The sequence below is a fragment of the Mastigoproctus giganteus genome, chromosome 7, assembly GCF_048544385.1.
Source record: "Mastigoproctus giganteus isolate SK-2022 chromosome 7, ASM4854438v1, whole genome shotgun sequence".
In the NCBI taxonomy this organism is placed as follows: domain Eukaryota; kingdom Metazoa; phylum Arthropoda; class Arachnida; order Uropygi; family Thelyphonidae; genus Mastigoproctus; species Mastigoproctus giganteus.
Window position 1 is genome coordinate 12,775,227 of NC_143581.1, and position 22,178 is coordinate 12,797,404.

Below are 22,178 nucleotides of genomic sequence, written 5' to 3' on the forward strand. Positions count from 1 at the left end.
CTCCTCCACTTTGCTCTCAGTTACCAACTCATTAAGCTCCCTGTTAGAGTTTAGTAAGTTTCTGTCTTCCACTTCTCTAGAGAATTCTTCATTTAAATTATTATTAGATGAATTATTAGCGAGATGGAGAAATGTTTTTTTTTTTTTTTTTTTTTTTATTATTATTTTTTTTAATGGTGGTGCTGTATAAGCTTCGTATAATTATTTTCAGTACCAATAAAAATAATTGAATCGCAAGAGGGCAGTAGAGTTGAAACTTAGTTTGCAATAAATTTGAAAATAAAGTTGTTTACCCACGGAGTAGTTTGTGTGGTTATCTGTCTTAATGTTTCGTTCGGCGTAGGATGTTTGTCTAATTTAGGTTTTACTTTTAAAAGTTTATGTATCTTTTAAAAAAAAGCTTTTTCAGTAATGAAATGAGAAACTCGTGTTTTATTGAAACTACATATTCTCCTGAATGTAGTGTAGCAAGAGTGGTGAAGTAAAAAAATGTTGGCCCCGTCAGATTGAGTAAATCTTGCGGGCCGATGTTATAGAATTACTTAAAGCAAAATAAATGATTTTTTTCGTGGAATTTTTGGGGCTCTTAAAACTTATTTCCAAAGAATAAAAAGGTAATTGTTTCAGCAGTAAAAATTTAATCGAATTATGTTTCTAATAATCAGATGTATAACATTCCCTTGGTTAAAAAAAAATAATAATAATAATAATCTCTGCGAATATTGATTATATTTCTAAAAATTTTACCAAAATAAATATATATGTGTATTTAAAACACATGTGCACCAAGGTGAATGTACAATATAAACTAAATTGTGGTGAATTTAGAGCCCCAGGCTCCGACACGGAAGGTCTCAAAAATGTTTCTTAAGTAGTTATATCTACAGCAAAAGAAAAAGGTTCCGAAAACCAAACATGCACCTGGTCCCTCAGGATATTGCATTATCCTGATTGTGCAGCATTGAAATTGACAGAGGAATTCATGTATTTAGGACAAATTGTATAAAGAACAATAGCTATCCAGCTTTAGAAGAAATATTTACGTCAGAATGAACTCATTTACTATCAAAATATGAGCATTAAAATCAGTATGAAATAAGACACCCATGGATAGTAATACAAACCCTAATACGTTGTGGTGGTGGTGTGTGATCTCATTTTCTGGGACATTCTCCACACCTGCTTCACTTGTGCCCAAAATTGGTAACAGTTTGAATTGCTAATGGTAACTGTATATTCCAGAAGTGCTGTATTGGAGTCAGATCTGTCATCTTTGCAGACCATGGAAGTATATCACTATCATGAAAATGAAAGCACTACCAGGCTATCTGTGTGGTATGTAATCAGGCACCAGTTAGCATCATTGTGTCTGAAGTGGAGCATAAGAATGGCAGAAGCAGGGCCATGCCGAGCCATTTTAGTACCTGAGGCAAGAATGAAAAATTGCACCCTCCCCTATAATATAACAAAAAAAAAAAAAAAGAATTAAAAAAATATGACTTATTTAAAATACATTTCTGGTACACGTTTTAATAAAAAATTAAAGTTCAGGTTATAAAAATGGCAATCAGCGGGACAACAACCATTGTGATGCCCCAGATAGTGCAGAGCTTGGTATCTGTAGAGTGGTGTGATTATTCCAATCCATCTATTATCTTGCAAAAGCAGAATAATAGATGGATTGGAATAATCAAAACATCAAAAATGTTGGAAATTATTTAATCTTTATTTTGGCGCTCCTTTCAGCTTTTAACCTGATGCAAGAGTTTCGTTCGCCTCAGCTTAGGTCTGGGCAGAAGTGCAGATCTTATAACGGTATCACCATAATTCTGGGCCATCAGAGTGCCTTTAGTAATAACCAGTGCCCAGCAGGACTGTAGAGGTAAAAGTGTGCATTGCTGACTGCAGAACAACCCAGACCTGTCACTGAAAAAAAGCCATTCATTGTGCCAGTTGAATGTGATGAATGATACAAATAAAGTTAATCAGTCATGTGCCATAATCTGCTAGATTATGGCACATGACTGATTCACTTAACATTGCTTTATTTGTGTATCTGCTAGATTATGGCACATGACTGATTCACTTAACATTGCTTCATTTATGTCATTCATCACATTCAACTGGCACAGTGAATGGCATTATTTTTTCAGTGACAGATCTGGGTTGTTCTGCAGTCAGCAACAGACACTGTTACCCCTACAGTCATGCTGGATTATGGCACAGGACTGATCACAGCCGAGCAATTATCATGCTTCATCAGATGTGTTGCAAAAACAGCAATGAACATTTCCTTGTTTATGATGAGTACTGAGGCAGCTAAGACTATGATGTGTTAATATATCACGTCTATTAAATGAAAGTATTTTTCTGGTTGGTGTGACTGTTTCCTTTCTGTTTCATGTGTCCAGAAGTAAATACTATGCACTATTCACCCGGGAGTGATCAAAGTAGCCATGGTGTGGAAAAAAACTTCAGAAATTCCATCCATTCTGATAGAAATTGAATCCAAGCTTTTCCATACTACTTAGAACGGCTATTCTAACTGCAAGGGCTACTGTGAAACAGAACTAGTATCGTTGAAAAATGTACAAAAGGTTTTAATGGTACTAGTGTTTTTGGGTGCCACTAAAGGTTTTTGTGGCACCCAAAAATGGCATAGGGAAATCAGCCGTTTCAGATGTTAAAACTGAAGTCTCATTTTTATCCAGAAATTGTTTATTGGAACAAACAAATTATCATAACTGACCAATCTCAATTATGTTGTCTGAATGAGTAATATCCTACTGTATATGTTGCTAAGGTTGAGTGTGGCATTTGTATACAGAAAACTTGACAGGGTGTTTGAAATTAAACAGTGGGAGATATGTAATATGATGGCATTATTATTTAGTTATAATAGTATTTCACTTTTTTTTTTTTAATTTTGATTATTTAGTTAGCCTCATAAAGTTAACATTTATCACAGAAATTATCTATTTAGTTAGCATCCATCAAACTTAATAGGATTTTCTTCTGATACTCATTAAAATGAAATTTGCTACACTGAATATTAAAGCTTAAAGCTACACTGAATATTACATATTATTATATTAAAAGGTGTAGCTTTAAGAATTACTATTGGTAAAATGATGCAAAGAAGCAAATTTATGCAGTATCAGCCAAAAAAAAAAAAAAAACACTTTGTTGGCCTATCACTTTTAATAATTTATTACCGAAATTTCTTGTTAAATTCATTCAAACTTCCCACTTCCACAACACCAAGTGTTACTCGCTGGCTGAAAGCAAATTTTCACACATCTGTTTTGCAATCTATTCGTGAAAACACCTCAACCAGGTCTCCTTTGAGATGTCTAGTTTACAGATGTTGCAACTTACACAATTTAAGTGTTTCCAGGTAATGGTACCCTCTTATGCCTCTGATCGGTCATATTGCTCTTATCCACACCCATTCCAACAGATCTACAACCTAAATTGAGACTTTCAAACCTGTATGCAGTACTGAAGATATAACCTAATCAGTGCCTTATATAATGAGATAGTCATCTCTCTTTGTCCCTGTAGCAGAATTCCTACGTGTCATTGGCATCACCCCCATGAGCCATCCTAGCAGTCCGTGTGCACTGTTCAGAGAACTGTAAGCTCCTCTTTAGAACCTTCCTAAGAGGCCTTGCACCTTGTAAAAATTGCATATCATACGAAGGTGAGACAATTTTACAAAATGTTTTTTATATTTATATGGAAAATAAAATATTTTCCCTATAAATATGAAAAAAAAAACAAAAAATTAATATATCTCTTTCTCTACCATAATACCGTGTTATGCATATTCAGAATAACTGAAGATTATTCTGCCATGATACTTCAAAGTCCAGAAGGCATTGTGCTATTATGTGGGTTGGGATCTCTTAAAAGTTAAAATTGCACTAGTGGTGGTTTATTTTGACCAATGTGTGTCTTTGCTGGCCAATTTATATGTTATATGGACTAAAAAAACTAAGAATAAAAACCATATCAGTATAATAGGATTGCAGAGTTATTTCAGTGAAGTAGTTGAAATTAAATCAAAATTTGTAAATTTGTATGCTTATTGTGTGCATTATAGCCTTGATGCTGCTGCTGTGCATTAAAATTTAAACAAGCAGTTAAACATCTTATACCTTACCTTATTTGATTTTGATCATAAAAACACTTTCTGCTCTTGCCAAAGATTGAAGATTGGGTTTATATTCAACTTAGAGACAAATACTGTTATTGTAAATTGTATAGTGTTGCCCAAATAGGTGAATCTGCTGTACACTTAAAAATATGAGACATGCCAGGACGGCTATTTTTTAGCTTACTGGCTTCTGAGTAGCTGGCAGGTGGTCTCTATTAGTGAACATATGCCAAATTGTTAATAATGTATTATGTCTAGGTGAACAGCCAAGTGAAAGTAAGACTTCCTGTTTAAAACAACTATTATGTTTACCTTTAGTCTCTAGAATTGGGCTGCATTTCCCCACACAGTATGGTACTAGGATTGCAGAGATGTTTCAACACAATAGTTGAAATCAAAACAAACTGCTCTTCCTTATGGAGTGACTTTTTTGGCTATGAGTGATAATGAAGGTGAAATGCATGAATTTTGATTTGAAACCGTATTATGCCTGATAATTGAATAATTCCCTTCTCGTGTGATTCATGTTTAATTTTTAAATGAAAATAATGGGGGTGGGGTCCTCTTAGTTTGGAGACAGTGCACTTCCTCTCCGCTAGCCTATTCACCACAAAGGAGTGGCAGTGCATAGTCTCCAAATAAAACATATATATATAAATATACATGTTTTGTTTGTGACTTAAATATATAAGTAATAAATTTTAATTAATTCTAGGTACTGAAAGTAATATGGAGTCATATCACTTGAATGTTTACCAGAAGGAAAATGGTACTTTACACCAGATTAGAACAGGAATGGATAACACTGGGTAAATTCATATATTTTTTTAATCTTTACTTTTTTATAGCTTGTTGCTCAAACTTATGACACTGGATTAGGGGATCAATTTACTTATCACCTTTTGTTCAATCCATTTGTAATTTGCTACAGAATGTTTCATCTTATAAGGTTGCCACATTCTTACTCCAATTGTGCCAAGTATGAGAATGGAATATTTTTAAAAAATTATATTTGAAATATATTTTGGATGTGAATATTGAATTAGATTAAGATTACAGAACTGTTCTTTGTGTAGTGTTATTTTTCATAAATATATCCTGATTGTTAAAAGAAACAGTATTATTATTTTTTAATGAAAGAGATTATACCATTTCTTTCAGTGAGGAACTGAAATGGTTCCAATTTAACCTGTAACTTTGCTAATACCTATTTAATTAGATACTGCTTTGATCTAATATTAAAATTTTAATCCTTTTTCTAAGACGTGCATTTGAGTAGAATTCATAATTTTTGATGACCAATTTACAATACCATATGGCCTGTTCCCCAGACCCTCTTTTCTTTGTCACCAATTGATTCTTTTTTACCCTTCCTACACAAAGTTTGATGTTTCAAGAAAGGAAATGTCAAATTGTATGCCTATCCCTGTTTTATTTCCCTTGCCAATAAAAATGGACATCTCACCCTCACTAGATGAACTTTATTTAGTTAGAAGAATGAATTTTAAATCATTTACCAGAGGGCAGACTGTATGATATTTGTTGATGCATGCATAATTAGAGGCAGGTAGGAGATTGAAACTATAAAAGTTGTCTAATCTAAATCTTGCATAAACATTTCAATTCAGTTAAGCTTCAAGGCTACTTCAGAATGTGAAAAGAATTTTTTCTTCTTTGAATTTTTTTAAACATAACCTTAGAATTAGAAATTACAGATAACCCTCATATAACACTGTAGTTTGGTTCCTACAAAATCTTGTGTAATGCGAAACCGTGTTATATGGGACTAAGAACCAGTACAAAAAGGGGGTTACGTTCCAAAAGCTAACAAAAATACACCATTTTTTTTTTTATAACTATTGGGAAACTTAATTTTTATAGTAGTAATAACTTAACTTTATTAGTTAAGTTATTATAACTTAATTATAACTTAACTTTATTTTTATTGTAGTAACTTAAATAGTAATAACTGAACAAAGTCTTACCTTACAAACTGTGATACTTATATGTCAGATAATGTACGTTGAAATGTACGTTGAAAATGTACGTTGAAAATTACATCTAACATAATAGCAGGGTTTTCCCAGCACAAAAGCTCAAAAATACTGTGTTATGCGAGATTTCCCACAATTCTCAAACTGTGTTAGAGTGAAACCGTGTTATATAAGTACCATGTTGTGTGAAGATTGCCGCAATTTATCAATCGTGTTAGAGCGAAACTGTGTTGTAGAAGTACCGTGTTATACAGGGGTTGCCTGTAATTGCAAAATTGCCGACTGGGCTAGCCAGGTGGGTAAAGTGCCTGCATGGCAACCCAAAGGTCGCGGGTTCGAATCCCGCCTTGGATCAAAGTACTGCAAAAACCTTGGGAGGTGCATTATGGCCACAGAAGCCGATGCGCCAACTACCACCAAAAAAAAAAAAAAAAATTGCAAAATCATATCATAAACTCACCAATAACAGGCAGTTCTTACTTTTCACATCATATTACTTGCTTAGCATAGAAAATCAATGATATATAATCAGATATATAGAACATTTATCTGTAATACATCATAAGAAGATAAATCGAGTGAACTAATCATGAAAAATGCATTTTTATGTGGGTGTTACTTAAAAAAATTTACTTCCTTAAAGATTATCTCTTTAAAGAAATTTTAAAGAGGTAATTGATAATGTTAATGATTGTCTTCAGGATTAACCCACCTCTCAAAGAATATCTTTGAGGAGTAGAATTTTCAAAAAAAATATAAAATGAAATTAGATTAAAGCTAGTTCCGGTATTATTTTTTTATCATATACAGTTAGAAAGAAGATTAAAACAGATTTTATTGCTTGTATTGCATGCATGACATCACACCTTTGACAAGTAAAACATTGTTTCAGCTAGGTCAATATTAAACTGTAAAGTCTATTATTAAGATAAGTGTAATGAACAAATAAACAAGTACATATATATCTTTTTTTGTTTTTTTTACAAATTTATCAACCAATGATATTAATACATATTTCTTTTAACTGAAATTCATAAAATGCTTATGATCCATTAAAAAGAATATATGGATAATATGATAAGAATGAAAGGAGAAGATATAATCATGTTTTTAAATAAGATGTTTTTTTGAAGGTGTGTTATCTATTAAGAAATAAACTAGCATAGGATACACCATGATAAATAATATTAATAAATGAGCCTCATATTACAAAATGTTTACCAAGTCCATTTTGCATAAATGATAAGTCAGAACAAAGATTACAGATTTGGCTTTCTCAAACCATTGATATTATGTCATAATTAGCATCTCCAATCCACTGTCTAGCATTATTACAGCTTCTTGTTCCCTGGCACCTCCCTGCCATACTCTGAATTGTGGGAGGGGGGATTTTGAAAATATAAAAATAAAGGAGGCTTTTTACATTAAAAAATTTATCCAGGTGGCTTTAAACAGAAACAAGGGAATAAATATAAGGGAATTATCAAATGGGTTTTCAACAATGAAATTATGTAGGGACTAATGGAGCATGACAGGGGGCTGCTGGAGAACAAGAAGCTATGAGAACATTAGGCTTTGGATTGTAGCAAGTCAACAGCAGGACTGTAGATGCCTCTTTGTGACATGATTGTTATCAGTTGGTGAAAGGCAAATTTATAATCCTTGTTCTGACCCATTATGCATGTGAACAAAGACCTGATATGAGGTTTGTAATGTGATACTGGTTTATTAAAATTATTTACTGCTGTATATAAGGCATTTGAATAGTTTATTTCTTAATGAGAGGATTAATCTTTAAAAACAAACAAAACATCTTTTACTTTCTACAACCAAACATGTTGTGACAAATTACAACTTGCTACAAGTTGTAATTTCTACAAGTTCAAGAAAGTCATTTCTTCAAATTTTTTGATCATACCTCATACTGTCACAGTTTAAGTTTTAGCACTTCATATGCATGTATGGAATTAAATTGACATTTCAACAAAAAGGGGACATAAACCACAGAGACACAATGCTGCTGTTATTAATAGGGTGCTACATGGTTTGAAACATTGGCTATTTAGTATTATAAAGAACTGTCTTGAGTGCATTTTAAATGCAAAATTTCGGAAAGAATTGTCTTGTTGTTGTTGTTATTTGGTTTTTTAGGAGCATTAGCAACTAAGGCCATATTGCTCCGGGGATATGTAGTGGTCATTCCCTGACCTTTCATATCCTCCGTATTTGGTGGTCAGGGGTTGAATTGTCTTGTATTTGTTATTGCAGTTGTTACAATTTAAATTTCATATGATCTAATGAACAGTGTGTTGCTTGTCTCACTTTTCATGTGGACAATCAATACATTGTTTATTAGACCACACTTTCTTCATTTAATTTTTTTGCACTGCTGGACTGAAGGATTCCAAAAATTTGCCAGTTTCTAGTGGTTTTTTGTTTGTTCATAAATTTTAGAAATTATTGATTGTGTGCACCCTTCTTATGTTTCACTTCAACCAGTGCCATCTGGGTGGCAGTGCTCACTGAAAATAAATGGGCTTCAGTAATGGAGAAGTGTTACTTATTCAAAGTATAAGAGGAAGGAAACTTATTGAGAAAGGATTTCACAATGTGAGGTGGTGGCTAATATATAAAAGTTTAGGACAAACATCAGTTTGTCTTATAATTCAATTATGTATTAATGATGCAATTGTACTATTTAATATGATAATCTTATATTTCATTAAAAAGAATATTTTGGTATAATCATATTTTTAATGATATAAAATTTTAAACATTGTTTGTATACTGATGATGATGATGGGAGTCTCTTCTTTTCAGCTAAAAATTTGATTATACTGATAGAAAATTCTAATAATTATTCAAATCTAAACAGTTAGTTAAAAGTAAACAAACCAGTACAAAATGTTGCTATGCTGGGTAATTATACTATCCCAGAACTTTTGGTATTTACTGCAATCAAAATCAGCAGCTATGAACTATAATTTATAACTCATTCCACAATCTGGAAGCATCACAACAGTTTCTGAGGCTGAAGTGTAAAGAGGATATTCTGCCCACCCCAGTAATATAGATATCTGACTGGCACTTTTCCAAGAATATTCCGTTTCTCTAATGGATGGAGTTGATGATGGAACAACATAATAAAGCATAGTGACATACTGCATAATAAAAATAGAGTAATGCAAATATTTAAGTATGTTGCATCGATATCTTATTTATTTATATAAAATACACCAACACAACTAGCCAAAACTTCTTTCTTTTGTTTAGCCAAGCAGTTCCCGACTTTTTTTGACTCATGAACTCCCTTCCAATGTAATATTTTTATCCCAAACCATTAAGCCTATATTCTCTGAAATCATATAACAGTTCTGAATTTTTATTATAAAATATTTCCAGTACTATGTTTTTATAAATGATATTGTGTAATAATATAAAATTATTATTAAGTACCTATACATAACAATGGTCTTTGAGAATGAAAAAAAAAAAAATTTGTTGCACATGCTTGCTAAGTAAGGGTGCGTGACCCAAACCACAAATAATATAAATTTTGAACTGAATCACATAAATTAATATTAAACTATTTTGTAGTTTACAAAAATATACCTATGTAAATCTAAGCAGACGGCATTACAGAATTTTTAGTGCGAACCCCCAGGGGGTTCTCAAACCACCGGTTGGGAACTGCTCTTTTAGCTTACTTCCCCATTTTAGCTATTGTTCATGCATAGATTCAAGTATCTACCTTACTTTGATAGATAGTAACATTGAATGCATGCATTCTATATGGATTAATATATTCATATGGCAAATTAAAAAAAATACATATCCTTATTGCTCTAAACAGAAATATTATGGCAAATTTGTCTTGAATTATTGAATGGTTGCATTTAATAGAATGTAAGGTTTCTTGGTGTAATAATTATTATTAACTACAGTTTAAGCTAAGGCAAAAATGGAAGCAAAATAAAAAGAAAATGCTTACAGTTTTAAATGTTAATAGAAAAAAATCTTTCTTTTAAGCTTATTTCTAGATGTAACAAATGAACCTCCTAATGGACTACGTGGACATAAAGTGCAATTTGTCCAAGCTGCTCTGCATGGAACTGGAGACCATGTGGTGTTGGGAGATCAGACAGGAGTTATATATATGATTAATTTTAAAATAAATAGGTGAGTTTTAAGAACTTATAAAGTATTTGATTAATATATCTTCCCCTGACTGTCCATGCATATTTAAAAAATAAATATAATAACATTACAGACTTCTTTTTTTATTTTAGCATATGTTATAATTTTAGCTTTGATAAAGAAAGATTACCACTCTAATCTGTGCAATAAAGCTTGCTAATATACTATTCATACTTAGTTTTTAAACTCACTCATTGTGATTTGTGTGTTTGTTTTCTGTTGTCCCAAAATAATCAAATTGTATTATATTAAATTATGTTAAAAGAAGTTGCAAAAAACAAGCAAATATTTAGCCATTATCATGAGAGCATCCTTAAGTTTAGTGGAATACCCTACAGATTGGAGATGTGAAAGTGTATTCCCTCTTCATAAAAGGGATTGAATAGCAAAGTGAGTAATTGACATCTCTTCCAGGGAAAATATTTTAATCAGTGTTAAAAGAAGTATTGCAAGATTGTGTTGACAGGAATGCAGTTCACTGAAATCGCAGCACAGGGGAGATCTTATCTGACCAATCAGTGGCATCATAGTAACCAATCGGTTACTATGATGCCATAACAGGACTGGATGCAGAAAAAATTTTGACATCGTATACTTGGATTTCAAAAATGCTTTTGATATTCAATGTAAAGGATTGCTGTATGGATTGGAGCAGTGTGGCATTGGGGGAAGATTTCTGCTATGGATAAAAGAGATGGTCGGGTGGGAGAAGACAGAGGATGGTTATCATTTGCCACTGCTCTTCTTGAACTCATGTTATTAGTAGAGTCCCCAGGATTTCTTACCATGCCCATTGTTATTTTCAATATTTATTAATGATATTGATGAAGATATCAGATTTAATGTCTAAGTTTTCAAATGATAGAAAGGTTGACAGGGTGATTAATGACAGAAATAAGCATATGATGCTGCAACAAGATGTAGAAAAATTAACCATATGGGTTGAAAAGTGGAAATTAGGATTTAAAAACTGCAAGGTTTTATGTATAGGGTCAGGTACTGCATTAATTCCAGAATAACATACCAATTAGGTGCTACTGCAATCAAAGTAGTGTGGAATTAAATAGACCTAGTGGTAATTGTATCCAGTATGAAGTTTTCTGAGCAGTGAAGACAGACTTCTAGGACAACTCATGGGGTTTTGCCATGATATACAGGAATTTTTTTAGCAGGGACAAATAGGTATTCTGTCATATAAGGAAATGAAACAGGAATTGTGCAGAGAAGAGCAACTAAATTAGTGAAGGATAAAATGGTACCCTTAACAAGAAAGAGTTCAGTTCGAAACTAGACACTTTTGAGGAGAACTCATTGAAGTATTTAAGGCCTTAAATGGATTGAGTAAACTAAATGCTGATGGTATCCTTATTCTTTTTCAGATAACACATAATCAGGAGACATAAATTGAAATTTAAAAAGGATGGTTTCATGACAAATGTGTGAAAATATGCTTTGTACCAAAGAGGGATAGTTGGAACAAAGTTCCTTCTGAAATTGTTGACGCGGGTAGTTTGAATAAATTTAAGAAGGGTTAGAGAAATTATTATTAGAGGAGATGGACAGGTCAGGTGATATGACTACTCCTACCTTGTTTTTTTTTTTTTTGCTGATGCTGTATAAGTATCAGTTGGCTTCCTTGTATCATTTGTCACTACAAGAGCACCATGTTGTTTAATTATACATTAAAATGTTATATTCATTGTTTATTACAGTTTTATTCTTGTCTTTTTTAAATTTAATACTTAAATAAATATATATATATATATATATATACTTTTTTTTTTTTTAATTTATGTAATTTTGCCTCTAGGTTTTGGCTGGTTTGCAGATTAGGTCATTGCTGTTCTGCTTTAGTGACAACCTCTATTAAAGGAAGGGATATTATTTCAGTTACAACAAATGGTGTTCTTCACTGTATTGATAGTGGTATATTTTTCTTATATTAATTATATATATATATAATTATATATTCTTGAACACTATTTTTAAGCCTGAGTTCTATTTTTATTAAATTTTCAGTTGTGATAATGCTGCAGTTATGTGGCATTAATGCTATTATAGGATTAAACAATTAAACATTATAAACGGAGTACTCAAGGTATGGCCTGACCATTGCCTTATACAGAGGGACAATCACCTCCCTGTCCATGCTAGCAAAATTCCTATATATCATTGATACATAGGCATTTTGGTGTGACAATCAATATATCATTGATATTCCTATATATCAGCCCATCTACACTGCTCAGCAAACTTCACATTATATTGCACAATTACACCTAGGTCTTTTACACTTTCCACTTCCCTGAGTGTAGTACCATACAGTTGGTACGTTTCTCTTCGGTTATTGATAGCCATATGCAGTACTTTGCATTTGTCAATGTAAAACTTTAGTTGCCACTTCTCAGCCCATTTTCCCAACGTCTAAATCCAGTTGGATTAGTTATTTGTTATTTGGTTTTTAGGAGCATTAGCATCTAAGGCCATATTGCTCGGGGGATATGCAGTGGTCATTCCCTGACCTTTCCGCATCCTCCGTATTTGGTGGTGACGGGCTCGAACCCTGGTTAAATCAAGAAGCATGTGCTACGCACTGCTGCTCCTTCCCACCTGGCTACGGAAGTGTCCTTGGATTAGCATACTGCCTCTACTGTTGTTAACAACCCTGCCAAACTTTGTGTCATCTGCAAACTTGGACATTAATCCTGATATATACATTCATCAATATCATTGATCAATACACAAAACAACAATGGGCCCAGCACCGAACCCTGGGGAACTCCACTAATAACATTTGTCCATGAAGAGCAGTGTCCATTGATTACCACTCTCTGTCGTCTCTCACTCAACCATCCCTTTATCCATTGTAGCAACTTACCCTTAATGCCATACCTCTCCAATTTGTACAGCAATCTTCCATGTGCAACAGTATCAAAAACTTTCCTGAAATCCAAATATATGATTATATTTGGATTTCAGGAAAGTACATCATAATATCCAATCAGAATTGGATACTACATCATAGTATCCAATCAGAATTGGTCAGACAAGACCTCCCTTTGACAAACCCATGCTGTGTCTTAACTGTTACTGCAGTCTTGTCTAAATGATCCTGCAATGCTTCTTTAACCAGTGATTCCATTATTTTCTCCAGAACACAAGTTAAACTAACAGGTCTGTAGTTACTTGTGTCACCTTTTGAATCCCGTTTGTGTGAATTGGTGATACATTTGCACACCTCCAGTCCATGGGGACCTCCCTGAGTCCAAGGAAGCTCTCATAATTATGGTGAAGGGTTTGCTTACTTCCTTTGCTGCCTCCTTTAATATAACTGGATAGATCCCGTCCATCCCAGGTGCATTCCTTATGTTTAACTTCAACAATTTCTCCTCCACTTTGCTCTCAGTTATTACAAAATCATTAAGCACCCTGTTACAATTTGATAAACCTCTGGCATTCCCCTCATTGAATAACTCCTTGTGTGTGAATGTAGATGCAAAATACGCATTTAGTTTATCAGCTACCCAAGCATGATCATCAATAGTCAATCCATCTATGTTGTGGTCCAATCTGATTCATCCCTTTCCTTCTAGAGTTTACATAAGTAAAGAACTCTTTGCTGTTTTTCTTTGCATCCTTTGCCAACGATTTCTCGTAATCTGCCTTTGCCTGCCTAACCTCCTTTGTGTCTTGATTACAGACAAGCTTATCTGCCATAGACTTCTGTGTCAACTGATAATTTATATGCATCCCATACATTTTTCTTTTCTGCCACGAGCCTCATTAATTCCTCTGTCATCCATTTAGGCCTGAACCTTGAACAGTATTTTTTAGTTGGAATGAAAAGCTTAGTCATCCAAGATTAAGTTCCTGAAGGCTTCCCACTTAGAATTCAACGTTGGTAATATCATCAGTTGATCCCGCTATACAGAATTTAAAAACTGTCTGAGAACCCTGTAGTCATATTTACGAAAGCAAAAGCCCTTTTCTTTGGTCTTGATGGTAGTTACATCTTTAAGTAATTCCCATATCAGTACATTGTGATCACTGTCACCCAGTGGTTCCTTTATCTGCAAATTCTTAATGCATGAATAATCACTGCTGATAATCCAATCAAAAGTATTACTCCCTCTGTTTGCCTCTTGAATATGCTGTTGTAGAAAACAGTCATCCAATAAATCCAAAAAAGTCTTGCTAGTGTGCGAGTTACCAATCAGCAAGTTCCAGTCAATATCTGGAAAGTTAAAATCCCCCATTATAAGACATTCTGATTTACTGGCCCACTCTATTTCTCTGCACAATTGCTCATTATACTCACCAGAGTCATTAGGCCTATAACAAACTCCTACCCTCATTTTTGCTTTCCCAGTGAGTATGTCACACCAAACTGACTCAACATTGCACTGTCCATATATGTCAACTGGATGCACTTCCTTATGCCTCAAATTCCAATTCTGCACTGCTTATATCTGTGTGACACCATGTCTCTGATATCCCAACAATATCTGCCTTTTATGTCTTGGCTAGCACTTCAAGCTCATCAAATTTATTAACTATACTGCTAGCATTGGTGTACATTCAAGTATACATGCATCTGTTTCTACTCTTAGTTACCCTAACACAACGCATGTATTATGTTCACAATCAGATGTAACAAAATCGATGCCATTTCACCTACTTTGGTAATTTATTAACTAAAATGATGCTTTGCACTAACTTGTTCTTCTAGTAAATTTCCCATAGTCTGAGGCTTTCAGCCCTATCACTTTTTAGTAAATACTCCTAAGTAAATTAAAGCCTCCATTTCAAGGATACAGCAGCCGCTTAGCAAGAAATTTGAACTTTTTTGGCACTAATGAAAAATTTTGTTTAATTTTGTGTTTGATAGGGTCATTTTGACTTTCTCTGATGAGTTCTCAAATTTTTAATAAAAAATTAAGGAAGAACTTTTCTTAAAAGACATTGCAGGTTATTGCAGTTGTTTTGTATTTTGTAATTTTAGTGTAAAAGAGTGGGAAAAAAAAAAAAATGCAAATCAAAATGATAAGTGAGTTAAAGCATAGATTTTGGTTTTTCTTCTGGCATACTGGAAGAAAACGGTTTTTAAAGTCAGGTGGTTTTTTGTTCAGGAGATTTAAATGTTTCAACTACAGAGCTGATCTAAGCCAGTTTTGATCATTCTGATCGAAAGATCAGAACTAATTACTGCAATCTGATGCATCATTACTAAGATATAGAAATATAGATTTGGACAAGCTGGTAACATTTTTTTGTGCACTGGGAATATCTTTAACTTGCAAATTTATATAACATCAAATACTTTCAGTTTATAACAGTTTTGGAGTTGCTGTCTTTCAACATGTGAATTTTTTTTTTATTTTTTTGTTTGAGAGAGAGAGAGATAGAGATAGAAAATAACTTTATTGCACAACATTCAATTTTAACCAGTTACAAGATTGGATGATGTTGCAATGTCCCTTCATGGCCGTAAACCCCAGGGCTTACGGCCATGAAGGTGTATTGAGGTGTATTGATTATACAGCACTTATAGAGTGGATGATATCTAGATATATTAAAGAATTAAATTAAAATAACTTTAAATAACCTAAGACATTAAAAAATTAAATAAAATAACATGAAATGACATAAGATATTAAAGAATTAAATAAAGTGACATTAAACGATATGATTACATACAGTGACCTACATCAAGTTATGTAAAATATTAAGATGACATTAAATGGCATTAAGCCAATTACATTAAATAAAAATGGCATAACATGATATTAAACCATTGAACTGAAATACACAAAATGACAGTTGATACATATACTGTTTAAAGTACTGATTATTGTCCTCACAGTTCATGGGAGAGAGCAGCCTGAACAGTGGCAATTGATGCACATACCTCATGGCTCATTCCCTGTTATGTTCATTAATTAACAGAAATATCAAAGTGGTGATTGAAGGGCATGCTGGCTTGAATGCAATGAAGAGAAGGCTTTTCCTTGCACACACTGTCCGAACCATTGTTGACTATTCCTTACTGAAAGCAGCCAGGGCTTGTTTTGCCTGTGTCTAGATAGTTGCAATGGCTTGTAATGCTTTGTCTCGTGATGTTGGTGCCATGTCTCTGGGGGTTGACAGTCCCTATTTTCATTAAGGGGTTAAGTATTGGTACATGCAGCTGGAAGTCCAAGGTCTTGAGTGATTGGGGACCATGGGATGTGTGGGCCAAAGAATGTTATGCCTATATCATTAGTGGACAGCAAATTTCTTAAGATCAGCATCAATGTTGTATCATGTATCTTAGAACTCTAAATATATTCTCACAATCATCATATTTTAGTAATAACGGGAATGTCATAAGGGAATCAGAGCATCTTTTCATTAAAAGAAAATCATATCCAATCAGTCTGATAGTTATTATATGGATATCACAAAACAGATTGTTTTGTCTTGATGCATTGTCTAAGTAAGTATTTGTAAAGCTTTCTACTGTTGGTGGGAAAATGGATGCCAGTCAGGTATTTTTTTAAAATTAGGAAATATGTGAAAGTCTGATGGCACTAGATCCAGTGAATATGGGGGATGGTCCAAGATTTCAAAGCTGCATTCATGTAATGACAGACTTGTGAGTAAGCACTTTGTCCTGGTGGAACAAGATTCCCTTTGCTGAGTTTCCCTTGATGTGTATCTTTATTGTTTTCATGCAGATGCCTCACAAGGGCTGCATAATATGCCCCTGTAACTGTCTGGCCTTTCTGAAGGTAATCCACTAGCAACATTCCATCAGCAGCCCAAAATACCAATGTCATTAGCATTAGAAAAGGCACATGATGCAAGAAAGCAAGCATAAATAGCATCAGCCAAAAAACAAAACAAAACCCTTATTTCACCCATCCACTCGCTCCAAATGTTTGTCAAGTTCTGCCTTGAATCTATTTAAACTATCAACTTCTACAACGACAGATGGAAGTTTGTTCCACCAATCAACTACCCACTGGCTAAAGGCAAACTTCCACACATCTATCCTACAACCGTCTTTCCTCAATTTGAATTTATGCCCTCTCAGCCGATTATTCTAAGCAAGAGGAAGAGTCCCATCCGCATTGAGCATGCTCAAACCATTCAAGGCTTTATACACCTCAATCAGATCACCTCGCAGGTGCCTAGTCTCCAGACACTGTAATTTGCAAAGCTTAAGCCTTTCTTCGTAAGATCAACCCTTTGTTCCATTCATTAATCTTGTTGCCCTTCTCTCTATTCGTTCCAACAGCTCTAAAATGAGGCCTCCAGACCTGTATACAGTACTCGAGGTGTGGCCTGACCGCCTTATACAAGGGGATAATCACCTCCTTATCCCTGCTAGAAAAATTCCTGTCTATCATTGACAAGACAACGTGAGCTACTCTTGCAGACCATCTGCACTGCTCAGAAAACTTCATATCTGCCTGCACAATTACCCCCAGGTCCTTTTCATTCTCAACCACTCTCAGTGTAGTACCACAGAGTTGATACGTTACTCTGGGATTACTGCTTCCCATATGTAGTACTTTACATTTGTCAATGTTAAACTTCATTTGCCACCTCTCAGCCCATCTGCTCGACTTTTCTAGATCCTGTTGCAGCAGTGTACTGTCATTAGTGCCATTAACAATCCTGCCAACCTTCGTATCATCTGCAAACTTGGACATTAAGCCTGATATACCATCATCAATATCATTTATAAATACAGAAAACAAGGATGGATCCAACACTGAACCCTGAGGGACTAATAACATTAGTCCACGAACAGCAGTGTCCATTAATTGCCACTCTCTGTCTTCTCCCACTCAATCATCCCCATAGCAGCAATTTGCCTCCAGTGGCACATGCTCTAATTTGTGCAGCATGTCTTCCATGTGCAACAGTATCAAAAGCCTTTCTAAGATCCAAGTATATAATATCAAAGCTATTCCCTGCATCCAGTTCTTTTGTGACTGCATCATAGTATCCAATCAAATTGGTCAGGCAAGACTTCCCCTTAACAAACCCATGCTGTGTCCGAGCTATAACTGAAGTCTTGTCTAGATGATCCTGCAATGCTTCTTTAATCAGTTCCTCCATTAATTTCTCTAGAAAAGAAGTTAAACTAACAGGTCTGTAATTACCTGTGTCTCCCTTTGATCCTCCTTTGTGGATTGTGGTCACATTTTTCCCATATTCAGTCCACGGGTACCTCCCCTGAGTCCAGGGAGCTCTCATAATTATGGCTAAGGGTTTGCTTACTTCCTTTGCCACCTCCTTTAACATAACTGGATAGATTCCATCCACCCCAGGTGCCTTTCTTGTGTTTATCTTCAACAGTTTCTCCTCCACTTTACTCTTAGTTATTACAAGATTATCTAGCTTACTGCCAGAGTTGAATACACCTCTGGCATTCCCCTCCCTGAATAACTCCTCATGTGTGAATGTCGATGCAAAATATTCATTTAGTTTGTTAGCTACCTCAGTAGGATCATCAACAGTTGAACCATCGATATCAAGTGGACCAATCTGATTCATCCTTTTCCTTCTAGAGTTTACATAAGTAAATAACTGTTTGCTGTTTTTCTTTGCATCCTTTGCCAAAGATTTCTCGTAATCTGCCTAACCTACTTTGTAACTTGGTTACAGACAAGCTTATATCTATCATAGGCTTCTGTGTCACATGTTAATTTATATGTATCCCATGCATTTTTCTTCTCTGTCACATGTCTAATTAGTTCATCTGACATCCATTTAGGCCTAAATCTTGAACAATATTTCTTTGTTGGTATGAAAAGCCTAGTAGGTTCCAAGATTAATTCTTTGAATGCTTCCCATTGTGAATTTGCTGTTGGTAACATAATCAGTTGGTTCCACTGTGTAGAATTTAAATACTGTCACAGAACACCGTAGTCACCTTTGCGAAAGCAAAAACCCTTCCCTTTACCTTTGATGGTAGTTACCTCTTTGAGTAAATCCCACTTCAGCACACTGTGATCACTGCCACCTAGTGGTTCCTTTATCTGCAGATTCTTGATGCATGAAGAATCACTACTGATGACCTAGCCAGTAGAAGGAATCTAATTTCCTTTGGAGGGGGAGAAGAGCTGTTTCCCCACTGTTTGGCCTGCTCCTTTTCTCTTGCTGAAAGTGATAGATTCACATCTCATCCATGGTCACAAACCTTGCAAAGAAATTTGTTTTGATCTGCTTGAAATTGGTGCAAATGTTGACTTGTATTGTCAACTCTTGTGCTTGATCTGTTGTCAAATTTAGGACCTATTGTGCTGATGCCTTTTTCATAATGAGAACTTCTCTTATTATGTGCTACATACGTTCAGATGAGATGTCCAACATGCAAGCAATGTATCGAACTGTCGTTTGTTGATCACTCATCACCAGATCAACTTCTGGAGTGATGGACATTGCAGGTCTTCTGAAGCATGGGTCTTCCAGACTGTCCCTCCCTTATTTAAATTCTGCTGCCTGCTTCTTAACCATGAAATAGGAAGGGGCATCCTCCTCCTCTAATATTATAATCATGTTTTTGTGAATTGCCTTTAGCTCCATTTGTTTTCCCCCAAATGTTGGATGACTGAAAGGTGACTGTCCATCTTTTCTCATTCACACAACTTTGTTGACTTCAGAACCTATAATTTAAAAAAGACGCTATTCAAACTATATGAAACTTGGTAAGTTACTATTTGAAGTGTTATACATTAAGTACAGAAATTTTTAACCACTACCCTTTCATACTCAGGCCACTTAACTCGCATTATGATTTCAAATCTGATTTCTGAATAAATATTTTTCATTTTTTTTTTTTTTTTTTTGAGTATGTATTTTGTCTATTTATTTTTTTGATTTTAAAGTCATTTAAGTAAAACAAAGTGATAATTGCCACTTCTGTATATTAGAGAAGTGCAGAAGAATTTATTTGAACAAATAATGATTAGTTTTAAATAATTTTCAGTGATATTCATTAGAATGAAATTTTGGTACAGTAAAAGATTCAATGATCCTTGAAGTTGTAATGGGATTATATTGTATACATATATAGCTCCTCCATCTCTCTCTCTCTCTCTCTCTCTCTCTCTCTCCCCCTCCCTCCCTCCCTGGTAGTAAACTTTCTGTGAATTGTAAACATTCCTTCAATGGGGTGAACTAGTAGACAGCTCATTTTGCATTAGTAATAAGTAATCTTGCATAGTAACAAGTATACTGACACAATAAATTCATTCAACAATGAATTTTGCTATAAATACATATGTACAAGATTTTTCTGCCCTCTACTCCTCTAGAGCAGAGATTCCCAAAGTGTGGGGGTGCACTGCCCCCCATGGGGAATTTTGGGTTTTTTTGGGGCCGGGCATGCTGTTTCATTTCATAATTTTATTCTATTTATTTTATCAATTTCATTTCTGTCTTTGAAGTAATATTAATTTGTAAAAGTGTATATACTCACAGATTTTATGTTGTCTGTTTATTTGCACTTGTTCTGAAAGGGGCATGAAATTTATGAAATATTTTAGGGGAATGGAGGGTATAAAAGTTTTGAAATCCTGCTCTAGAGTAGAAACAGAAGAATATATACCATAACTCCCATGAAATTTATCAGTGTGAAGTTCATCAGTTTCTGAGTCTCCAACCAACATCATAACAGTCATTGTTGGGAGTTAAAAAAAAATAATGTAGGCAGCATTTAAAATCTATTTATAACCATTTTATTATTTAGGTTTATTCTGTGTAATTTGATAGTTAAGCAGAAATATGCAAAATTTGATATTTATGTTTTATACACACTGTGCCGCCACTTTATTAGGTACACCCCTGCTGTGCACACAAATGGTTTGTCCCACAACGTTGCAAGTCACATGACCACAGTTGTGGATATAAATGCAGCAGAACAACCTTTCTAGTATCAGTTAAGCGTACAAACTGTAGCAAGAAAGGGGAAAGGAGTGATCTAACGGACTTCGAATATGGCGTGGTAGCAGGTGCAAGATGAGCTGGACAAAGCATCTCTGAAATGGCAGTTCTCTTGAACTTTTCACGCACCACAGTTTTAAGGGTGTATCAAGAATGGTGCAACGAACAGAAAAAATCCTTTCAACGGCACTCCTGTGGAAGAAAATCGCTTGTTGATGAGGGAGGTCAGAGGAGGATGGCTAGAATTGTGCAAGCAAACAGATGGGCCACAATGTCGCACATCACATCAAATACAACCTTGGTGCACAGAACAAGATATTGCAATGGACCACTAGTCGCACTTTGTCGCAAATGGGCTACAACAGCCGAAGGCCACATCGTGTACCTTTGTTATCAATGAAGAACAAGAGAGCACGCCTCCTGTGGGCACAGCAACACCAGCATTGGACTATCGAGGATTGGAAAACAGTTGCTTGGTCTCACAAGTCGAAGTTCCTGGTGCATCATGTTAATGGAAGGCTCAGAATTTGGTGAAAACAACATGAATCCATGGACCCGTCATGTCTGACAACTACTGTGCAAGGTGGTGGGGACAGTGTTATGGTGTAGGGAATGTTTTCTTGGCACACGTTGGGTCCATTGATACCCATAGATTCACATCTGAATGTCACATTGTACCTAAACATCGTTGCTGACCAAGTGCATCCGTTAATTTGACAGTTTATCCTCGGTCAGATGGTTACTTTCAGCAGGATAATGCGGCGGTGCACAAAGCCCGAATCACTATGGAATGGTTCCAGGAACATGACATTGATTTTTCTTTGCTGCAGTGGCCCGCTCAGTCCACAGATCCCAGTCCTATTGAACATCTTTGGGATGAGCTGGAAATG

At 34.8% G+C, this 22,178-nt stretch overlaps 1 protein-coding gene across 1 annotated transcript in view; it reads left to right on the plus strand.

The window, feature by feature from the left end:
* Positions 1-356: 356 nt before the first annotated feature.
* Positions 357-22,178, plus strand: part of LOC150082529 (TBC1 domain family member 31-like) — a 70,676-nt gene continuing 48,854 nt past the window's right edge. The window contains exons 1-4 of the mRNA XM_090377830.1: positions 357-614; positions 4,875-4,968; positions 10,183-10,332; positions 12,161-12,276. Of these exons, the coding sequence (XP_090233956.1) occupies positions 4,889-4,968; positions 10,183-10,332; positions 12,161-12,276 (346 nt within the window). The 5' untranslated portion in view covers positions 357-614; positions 4,875-4,888. The remainder of the gene's footprint in view (positions 615-4,874; positions 4,969-10,182; positions 10,333-12,160; positions 12,277-22,178) is intronic.